This window comes from Labrus mixtus, chromosome 4, assembly GCF_963584025.1.
Source record: "Labrus mixtus chromosome 4, fLabMix1.1, whole genome shotgun sequence".
Classification (NCBI taxonomy): Eukaryota; Metazoa; Chordata; class Actinopteri; order Labriformes; family Labridae; genus Labrus; species Labrus mixtus.
Window position 1 is genome coordinate 28,652,950 of NC_083615.1, and position 10,673 is coordinate 28,663,622.

The following is a 10,673-nucleotide window of genomic DNA, read 5'->3' on the forward strand; positions in this document are numbered from 1 at the left end:
CTCCAAACTGATGTCTGTATGTTTAGACATGTTAGTGACCCAACCCCACGGAGCTATGCTTTACTTACATAACACAGAGTTCTCTTACTTGAGGTGGCCCCACGCATTTACAGGCTACTTACCATAGATTGAGAGGTTTCTCCCAACAACAACAGGCTAAAGGAAATGACCAAAAGACGCCCATGATTGTTCAACCCCAGTGTAATGTTTAACTGTAGGAAACCAGTAAAAAAGACATTCATGGATTGCATCAAAGAGCTTCTCTGTTTCTCAGTTTTGCTTTCATTGCACATGGTTAATGCCTTACAAAGGTGAGGGGGAGCTCTTTACTGACGTTTAGAGAATTAGAGAAATGGATTTTGCTCCATGGAAATCCATCCGCTTTACACTTTTCTTCAGAGCAGCAGACTCTTGGATTGGACATTATGTTATAACTTGCAGAAATGTAGTGTTAAGTAACAGATATCATAAGAGCAATCAGATCCCTTTAAACTTCAAGATGACCCTGCGCCCCAAGTACAGTTTATCTGCTGGTGAAGTCGCCACCATGGAAACCAGTCAGTGAGGTTTTTTATTTTGCCTTGCTTGTTATTGTGTTGAGCCGGGGTTGTCTGACTCTAAGATCTGACTGACTAGTCAGCTGACACTAACTGCAAACTATGTCGGGGAAACAGGCATAGGCTGTCTGTTTTAAACTTGACAAAGGAATTCGTATTGTTATTGTTATTACATAGCCACAAGAAAAAAACAGACACACAAAAATCATAGCATGTCCATACCCACACCTATTGCACAGTAGGTTGAGTGTAGCAACAAACGGGCAGTGGAATTACACAATTTCCATTTCCAGGAGTTGTTTATCTGTATAATTAAAGCACATTGCCTGAAAAGTAATGAATCCCACTGTTTGTTCTGTAAGGTGCTCCAGAGAAAGAGGGAATTACTGAACAATGTGTTTTAATCTCCTCAACAATGGCTGCTAATACTTGGTGCTAACACCTCAATTTGAAGGATTAGAGTTCTAAAGTTGTAACACAGGATAAAAAGATTTGTGGTGATATGCCTACTCGTGAGAACACTCAGAGGTAGGAATCCCCTTTAGGTTGCACAATCAATCAAAATGCATCATTACTGCAATGAGAATTCCCCATTAACACATTGCAAATTTTTTTTTACTTTTTATTAGCTTTTTTCCAATATTAACAAACATAAAGCACAACAAAACATACATAAACAAACAACAATATAGTGAGGGGCTCCATCTCAATATCTATATTGTTCTTTTATGAAGTCTTTTCCACACAGCAGATATCACCACCTGTATTTTTATTCTGGTAATCAGTCCATTTATTCCAGCGTTGATCATGGGTCCGTGCTTTAGTCCGCAGGTAAGGAGTCAGACAATATGCGAGTGATTGGCATTCATCTGCCCACATTGTCTTCAACATTGCTGCTGAGTACCGAGTTGCTTATTTTTAATTTGGGGTGTGACAAAAAAGCGTATAACATTCTTCCACCCAAATTCCCTCCACCTTCTGGAGTATGTGGACGACTGTTATGTTTAAGCGTTGCTACATTTTAGGTGGATGCCTATTGTGGCCATGCTCTCAGACCATTATGATTCAGTCAGATGGAGCTTACACTATCCATCAAATACCTTCAGCCTCAAACTATTAATGAACTGGTGCCAATTTAATGTTTAGAGGGACAGAGGGACATGTTGCCAACAGGTATTGTGTAAAACATGAAGTAGTAGATAGTGAACAAATACTCTTGTCCATATCTAACATGCACTTATATTTTTTGTTGATGCATTCATTGTCATATTGAACAATGTAATCATGCAACACCCAGCCTCACTGTTTTGTATTTGAAGGAAAGTTGTTCAAACATACTTCCATTAAGACTTCTTGTACTCACTCTAAAGCTACTGACACATCTCAGCCAGGACACCTCAGCAGTGCCCCTGATACCTTCATGTCACCTCTGCCTTCTCTGGTTATTTCACCTTTGAGTGTTTTCATTCCCTCTTGTGTTTCACACTCCTATTCCCCATTTCTCACCTATAGTTCTGGTCCAGCCATTTGGCAGCCAATGCATTTAACACACATCTGTAGCTTTGGGCGGAAGTAGCTCAGTCTGTAGGGACTTGGGTTGGGAACCAGAGGGTCACTGGCTCAAGTCCCAGTGCGGACCAAACATGGAAGTTGGCCTGGTAGCTGGAGAGCTGCCAGATCACCTCCTGAGCACCGCCAAGGTGCCCTTGAGCAAGGCACCAAACCCCCTCCCCACCATCAGCCCAGGAGCGCCCGCTGTGGGCGGCCCCGTCACTCTGACATCTCTCCATCTAGTGCATGTCCATAGGATCCTGTTTGTGCATGTGTATATTTCAGCCTATGTGTGTGTTGCATGATTAACAGAGTGTAAAAACAGAAATTTCCCCTTACGGTATCAATAAAGTAAATCTTATCTCTTATCTTCTTTGCAATGTCAGGCATGTCCTGCACAGCACAATTAAATCAATCAATCAATCAATCAATCTTTTAAATCAAGTATTTTAAATTATTTTATTTTATATACTTTATTAATCTGGAGAGAAAATAAATCTTTTCAATCTGTCATTGTGAGACATGTTACACAAACACATATATTCACCAAAGCATAAACAGGATATTTAGATGTTCAATAATGGAGAAGATGCCAAGCATGAGGAGGCTGCATAAGGCTTGGCAACTTCAGCAGCTGGGGGTTGGTGTCTTGCTCAAAGGCACCTCAGCAGTACTCAGGAAGTGAACTGGAACCTCTCCAACAACCAGTTTCAAATTACTTAATCTGTACAGGGACTTCAAATGGCAACCCAAGTCCTTACAGACTGAGCTACTGCCGCCCAGATGGAATAAACTCATCATGTCAGATGAATGCAAAAGCGCTTTGCAAAAAGCAACAACACAAAAGCAGATACGACAACACAAATATAGACACAGCAACTCAACAGTGACCACAAAACAAATGCAGACACCAGAACAAATGCATGAAGTGCAAAAAAAACAAACAGCATGAATGCATAGTCCACAACATGAAGGCAATGTTATTATGTTTACAGAGGTGTTGTGACTTTTTGTATCTCATTTCAGGGGAGTTGTGAGGATTTGTCTGCTCTGAGGTTGTCAGATTTGAACATATTAACCAAAATAATGATTACACTTTTATTACTAAATAGTTTAATTCAAGGATCTTTGAAAATAAATTGTAAAAAAAACAAAACCTTCTTTATTGACGCAAACATTTCTTACCACATAGTCAACCATACTTTTTTCCTTTGTATCATTTACACCTCAGCCTTTCCCTAGAGTCACATTTCTTCGTCAGAAAAAAGTTGTTTTCTGAGTTTTCATGTAAAAACAAGTGTTCACAAATGTGAACTTTCTACCCGTTAGGCCTTGTATGTCATTAATTTGAGGTAAAGGTCAAAGGTCAAGATACGGTCTATTGTTCGTTTTCCTAATGTAACTACAAACAATTAAAACATTAAAAAGTATGTTGTTCTCCCAGCCCATAGCAGTGTAACCAAAAAATAACAAATATATAAAGATGTGCAAAAAAAACTATTTTGAAGGTGTACAAACTGGTGATAACAGTGAGGAGCATACTGTATAAAGGGGAAAAGTATGTAGATGATGTTTGCCTTGATTAATATCATTGATGTGTGTTTTTCTTTCTTTCCTCATTATATTGTTGTCCTTGAGAAATCTAACTTGTATTTCAAAATAGTTTGATGTATTGACCTGTCTGGTATTGTACCTTGTCGTGAATGTTCTTGAGTGCATCTTATTTTGTTTGTCTGTATAACTGTGTAGTTTTTGTTAAATTGAAAGTGTAATATTGAAAATCTCAATAAACACACTTCTTTAAAAAAGTGAGGAGCAGCTTGTATTTAGCAGCTGCAATGTGATAAAGATGCTCTGTGTAATGGAGGATCATATGATTGCAGCGATTCAGTGTGACTGGAGCAGCTATAATCATCTAAACAAGCAAAAACAGAACGAGTCATTGTGTAACCTAGTCATAATGAATCTATAACCAGTAAGTTTCACTGCTGGTAGGCTCCTGTTCTTTTACCTTGGAGCATTCTTTAGCTATACCTCTGCAGAACTCTCATTATTTTGACTGTGACCTGTCATCAGACTGCCCCTCAGGTGAAACCTCCAAACCCTCCGGACACCTCTGAGCGTCTCTGGGTGTGATGGAAGCAGAGGTGCTTCTGCAGGATGAGGACGTGGAGGGCTCGTGGACGATGCTGTCCTGGCTGGCGTCCTGCCTCATGGTGTTTGGAGGGGCGCTGCCCTACGTGCCACAGTACCAGGAGATCCAGAGGAGCAACAACAGCGACGGCTTCTCCACCAAAGTGTGCCTGGTGCTGCTCATTGCAAACATCCTGCGTATCTTCTTCTGGTAAGGGAGGGAGAGGCACCCCCCCCCGTGATATGACTGTCCCTCTGTTTACAATCTCACTTCCTTTATTTTTCCCTTTGGAAGGCCCAGAGCATTTACAAGGTCATCCTTCAGATCTGTCGTGGTGTCAGAAATAAATGGGAAAGGGAGAAAGGATCACAAAAAATGATTTATTATGGCATCTATAAGGCCATATGCCGTCAACTTTGAGGCCTCCTCATAAATTGTTTTATAAATCATGGAGCATGGGTCATTTATCCAGAAGGGAATTCAATCAAAAAAATATAAATAGAATATTATAGAAGATTGTTTTATTTAAAAAGGGCTTCTGTGCGGCTCCCAGCCTTGATGACTTGTAATGAAATCCATAGAATTGAATATTGGACTCTACTGAGTGTTAACTATGCTACCAGCTGTCTGATCTGCATTCTAGGTGTATTTCTATAAGCTCTCTCTGAAATATTAAAGTCTGAATCCAAACTCTGGAACATGATTCTTTTTTTTTTTTTTTCCTTGCAGGATAGGGAAGCAGTTTGAGCTCACCCTGCTGCTCCAGAGCGTGGTGATGATCCTCACCATGTTTGCCATGCTCCACCTCTGCTGCATGGTCCAAAACACCAACCGAGTGAGCACCAAGCAACACCGACTCTCAGGTAACAGGCCCTGTGTCACAAACGTCCTCAACAGACAAAGAAATGCAACCAACCGTGCAGTCAACACAGACACAACACAACATCATGTTTACACAGAGAATAGTCTTCCAGCACTTCTCTGTGTCAGCAGTTTAGGTGCCAAATACTTCAACTTCTACTTCTTGCCAAAAGAGGGGGCTATTGTAAAAGCTTATATGGCAAGCTGCTGCTTTCAAAATTCATCATCTCTGTAAGCCATTGAAAGATTCTCACACTAATGGTTAATGCCAATAATGACATCATAGATATTAAAATGTGTAACAAATGAAAGTGAATGTGTAACTGTTCAAATACTGTTTTAGTCTTTGTCATGACTCACATGTGGTCAGTCTATTTCTGTTCATGTATTCGAGGTGTGTGTGTGTGTGTGTGTGTGTGTGTGTGTGTGTGTGTGTATGTACAGAGATTATATTCAGGGTCACTCGTTGAAGGGTGCTGTCTTTTATGGGCAATTGTCTTGTTTTTAAGGATGCTGCAGTTGATTGGTTTTTGAAAAAGTGCTGACAGAAATTCAGTCTTAGTACTGTTTTTAATAGAGACTGTTCTATGCAGTGAAATTGAATGATGGGGTCTTGTAACGCTCTGATGTTGAGCGGTGTGCATTAATAAATATATCTGTTGGATATTACGTTGATTGATTTGTAAGGACGGAAAATGCGTCAAAAATCCCATATTGGTGGGGACCCTAACTCAGATGATATCGAAACCTGTTTCGATACCACAGCAACAAAAATACAAGTCCAAGGCAACCAATGAATTGCAAGAAATCTCCTGCATCCTGTCTGAGTTGCACAATCGGCAACATGTCGCTAAAACTCCAAAAGGACTTAAAACCACCAGTATTTGTCGACCTGTGAATTTGAATGAACCACCACTGCTCTCTCTCTCACTTTCGCTGCCCAGAGCTTTCCTTCGAAAATACGTGTGAGGATCTGTAGTTTAAAGCTTCTGTACTTTTGTATACTTTGGTCATCAAGATAATGGAGATGAAATTGTTTGAAGTATGAAAGGATTGGACATTTGACAGCCGTGGTCTGTTTGATTTTTTAAAGTGTTTTGATTGAAAACAAAATTTTGAATTTTTGTGTACATGAGAGCACAAACCTTTCATATTATAGCATCTGTGCTCCTTCTGTCTCCGCACAGCGCTGCTGTATTACTCATCATGAACACCATTTTTTATTTAAGCCCACGCTTAAACTTTTCATACCGAATGTGTTCATTTATGGAGAGCTGTGTTGGATCGCTTGTTTTCTCCAAGGGTAGATGATTTCTTGTACTTGCTCAGTGTTCATACACATTTTTTAAAATCCTCTGGACGAGTCTGCCTGCGAGCCACGTACTTTAAATGTTTAGTGGAGGGTTTGAAACAGAGAGATTATTGATTAGAAGTGACGCAGGCAGAGATAAAATATTTCACACATGAGTGTGTCCATTTTGAGCGAGCTTACTAAAACACAGCACCCTGTTACATAAAGCCCCCCTCTCTAGAGGGCTTGCCTGAGGTCCAGTTTCACAGAGCCAGGGTCCGATGGGGGATGGTGGGTCAGGATATGAATAGAACAGCCTTTCGTCCTAACCATCCGCTCCTCCCTCCGTCCGCTCCATGCTAAGTCTTCCCAGTAGATCAGGGTTATTTCTATGCAGAGTAGTTTCTTCCTCCCAAAATACACATTGGCATCATTTCTTACGATATCTGAAGATCTTTCATGCTGAGCTCTAATCTCTGTCATGTCTCCCAAAACTTTCCCATTCAGTGCTCTTTATGTCTCTTCTTTCACCTCCCTCCTTTTTTCCCACCTTCCTCCACTGTTCTTCTTCTGTCCTTTCTCTCCTCTTCCTGTCCGTCTGGTGCCGCTTAATCTGCTCCCGCCTCTCCTACTCTTTTTTCACTCCCTCTAACTTCTTATTTCAGAAGAGACATCTGAGACTGAGGACCATGTGTGCCACACCAGGGTCATCTATGATTTTGCCAACACCTGTTCCCCGCTCCCTGCTAGCTGACCTCATTTCCTGGTTGCTCAAGTCACACACAAAAACCTCACAGGGAAAAATCACTCAACCTGGTGAAAGGGAGATTTCTAGATGAGGTTCTGATGTTCTCTCTGTACATACGTGTGTTCTCTCTCTAGTTTCCTCCACAAAGATATCGTGGTGAGCACATTTAAACTTCATGAATTTGGTGACGGCAGTAGCTCAGTCTGTTGGTTCCCTTGTGCTGGGAACCAGAGGGTCGCTGGTTCAAGTCCTGGTGCAGACCAAAGTATGGAAGTTGGTCTGAGGTGCCAGCTCACTTCCTGAGTAATGCAGAGGTGCCCTTGAGCAAGGCAACAAACCCCCAACAGTTCTGGTGTGCTCCCTGTGTAGCAGCAATCTAAAATCTCTTCTAATTCATATCCACAGGTCCACAGCATGTGTGTAACTCAGACCTATGTGTGTGAGAATCTTGTCTCTCAATAACAGAGTTTAAACTCAGGGACTAATAAAGTAAAAAAATGTGGTTGTTGTTTAGTTAAGAAAGGTCCAAAGTGAAAATATGTTAAGATAGGTCCTTTGTCCATATAGCGTTTTTTTCCAGGCAGAAAAGCGCTGGCTGTGCGCTCGGAAGTGCTCGCATTAAGCGTTTGTGCGCTGAGACAAAAAGCGCTGCACATCCGTCCTGTTTCTGTGACAACAGTCTGATAACGGCAGCTGTATGACCGACTTTTTGTAGGCGATGTTTTATATTTTAGATCGTTATTTCCCGATCAGACACGGAGCGAGGAGGCTGTGGGTACAAGACACGACCTGTAGGTGGCAAAACTACAGGGAATATCATACATTTGGAAAAGAGCGGCGGTGAGGTCAACAGCACCTTTCTGAAAAAGTTGAACGATTTTCAACTTGAGTGCTCAGAGCGACCACACCAAAGAGGCAGAGCGCTGTGCTTTTTCTCCAGGTGACCTCTTACTGCTGAGAAAGCTCTCTACTCATTGAAAACTATTGAAAAAAGACGCTGGGGCTCTGAAAATATTGCTAGGTGGACACGGGGCCTTATATGAGTTATGGTTTCTAATGAATACACTTGGATTGAACTGAATAATACACCACATGTGGAGCCTGCATGCTTCCTCAGCAGAGTCTTTGTTATGGTCCCTTCGCTGAGCTGACTCAGAGTTCTGACTTTGCAGCGACTTCCAGTGGTCGCCTCAGGGTGCCACATTAACAGTCCTGGCCTTATGATGGAGGGAATTTCAGGCTGATTGAAGGGCAGAGCGGGGAGAATAAATATTCAAAGGCAAATGTGACCTGAGGCTAAGAGTCGTGCTGCATACAATGGATGTAACTTTGAACAAATGGAAGTAGAAAGTGCATGGACAAGGGAAACAGAGGGAGTAAGGTTCTTATTGAATTACTCTCATATTCTATAAATTATTTACTCGTGGGAACATTTATGGATTTTCTGATTTGAGCACCTTCTTTCTTTTTATATTGAATAAAGAGTGGAACAATGTCCTCCTCTTCTGGTCGGATTGAGTAAAGCACCATGAGACTTCATCTCATTAGATCAGAGCAGAAAATCTTTTTTTAATCTGTGTAACCTCTGCAGACATTTCATACTCCTTTACATTTTTTCCACATTTGGCCGGCCGATCCTCTCCACTCTCGCCTACAACACTGTTTTGTGTGAGTCAGCCAGCAAGGTGCCACAACTTGTATTTAACATCCTGTTTGTGGCAGCCAGAGAAAGCTTAGCCGACCAGAACAGAAGAAGAGATGGGACTCCTGATAGCTGGCACTGACCCCGCGGTCATCCTTAAAACCATTAGCGCTCAAGTGCTGAAAGCAATTTCAATTTGTTCTAGATAACCTCCCCAGGAGAGGTTAGACGCAGCAGACATGAACTGTGATAGGAACTGTTGTGTGCTCCGTCAGCGGCTAATTCTTTGTTTATAATGCTGCAAAATTTACTATCATTGCACTTTTCTCTACACAGGCAGGAACAAGTGAAAACCTATTCTGTTTTCCTTATAAATGAACATGATAGCTGCTTTATGCAGCTGCAGTCCTCTGCTGCTCTGAGGAGAGGTAACTGAAATGAAACCTTGAGGGTGTTTTACACTCTAAAATTTAAAGAGAACCATTGAAGTACACTGTTAAATATATGACTAAATAAAACACACATAACTAATGATGGGGTCAGTGGTTTTCACTTGTCGACATGAAGTCGAATATATGATCAACACACAAATCAACACACGTATCACACATTCCCGACACTCCTAACCCCGTGTCCTAACAGCATGCTAACAAGCATTAGATATGGCATCACATCGTGCATGATCGCACGCTGACTGTCTACACTGCACGGTAAATATTTCATTCTATCCTCGGTGAATTTCAGTTCAGTATGACATCTAGAGCTTTTGTACTGACGGTGGCTTATTGAATGTGTGGTGCTTTGTATTGACGATCTGTTGACTCAAATCACAACTCTCAGACTCGTCAATGTACACTCGCCGTGAGCAGAAAAAAGTTTTTCTCCGTTGTTTTTGACACAAGTGAAATCACGACATTTCATTCACTGATGTGGATTTTATTAATGCACCACTATCTCCGCTTTCTAAAACAAGCTAGCAAGCTCTGTGGAGAGGGAAAAGCAAGCGCGAGTTCCTTGTAGAGGCCCCTCTTTCCTTGTTCCACGCCTGCCTGTATGGTCTGCCTATGCTAGCGGCAGAGAGGGAAATATAAAATAGACGTTGGGCTAAAAACAGCGCCCGTTTCATAGTTAGGAGAGGCTGTCAAAATTTTCTGAAATGTTCAGGGTGAGCTGCTTGTGTCAACACAAAAGATTGGATTTTCACCCCCACTTAACGCAGAGTTTTTCTTACCAGCCCCGTAGTGAAATTTCCCTGTGAAGGCGGGGTAGCCGATGTGTGAACACAGCTGGAACATTCAATAAAATTCACAGCGAGTGAGTGGACGGGGTTTTGACGTTTATATCACACAACCAGTGGGCGCCCGGTGCGACCTTTGTGCACTCAATAAAGCAGCTTCATATTCATGCTATGAATTTGTCCAATCACTCGTAGAAAATGATTTAAGGGCCATAGTGTTGGACTCTGTCGCGGATTTCTGCAGCGTTTTTTCAATGCCATGTCTTGCCCCCCCTGAAAAAAAAATGTCATACTGTGAGGGACATGTGTGAATGAGATTGCCCTGTGTGTGTCTGACAGACTGGAATTGTACATCTGTCCTACTTTGATTTATGCGAGCTGCAGGGTTGTGATGTGACCTAACATGTTGTCACGGTAAAGTGATTACTAAATAGTGCAGTGCTGAGTTTGATAACTCTGCCACTCACCTTTATCTGCTCCACTCTGGCAGTGACTGTGGAGGAGCAAATCAAGTGTAAAAAAACACCAGCACACTCTCAGATACACACTGACTCAAAGACACACACAACCTCATTTGCATATTGTACAGCATGCAGAAAAGTGTTTTGCTTACTTTGAACGTCGAGAGTGTTTAATTAAACCCCAGATAACA

At 41.7% G+C, this 10,673-nt stretch overlaps 1 protein-coding gene and 1 long non-coding RNA gene across 3 annotated transcripts in view; both read left to right on the forward strand.

Moving 5' to 3' along the window:
* si:dkey-246g23.2 (solute carrier family 66 member 2) overlaps positions 1-10,673 on the forward strand; it is a 61,311-nt gene that overhangs the window by 683 nt on the left and 49,955 nt on the right. For both annotated transcript variants that reach the window (XM_061036757.1, XM_061036758.1), the window contains exons 2-3: positions 4,185-4,452; positions 4,972-5,105. In XM_061036757.1, the coding sequence (XP_060892740.1) occupies positions 4,244-4,452; positions 4,972-5,105 (343 nt within the window). In that variant the 5' untranslated portion in view covers positions 4,185-4,243. The remainder of the gene's footprint in view (positions 1-4,184; positions 4,453-4,971; positions 5,106-10,673) is intronic.
* On the forward strand, positions 5,358-5,767 carry LOC132973342 (uncharacterized). The gene is made up of 2 exons (XR_009672988.1): positions 5,358-5,517; positions 5,548-5,767. It is a non-coding gene; the product is annotated as an uncharacterized LOC132973342 (long non-coding RNA).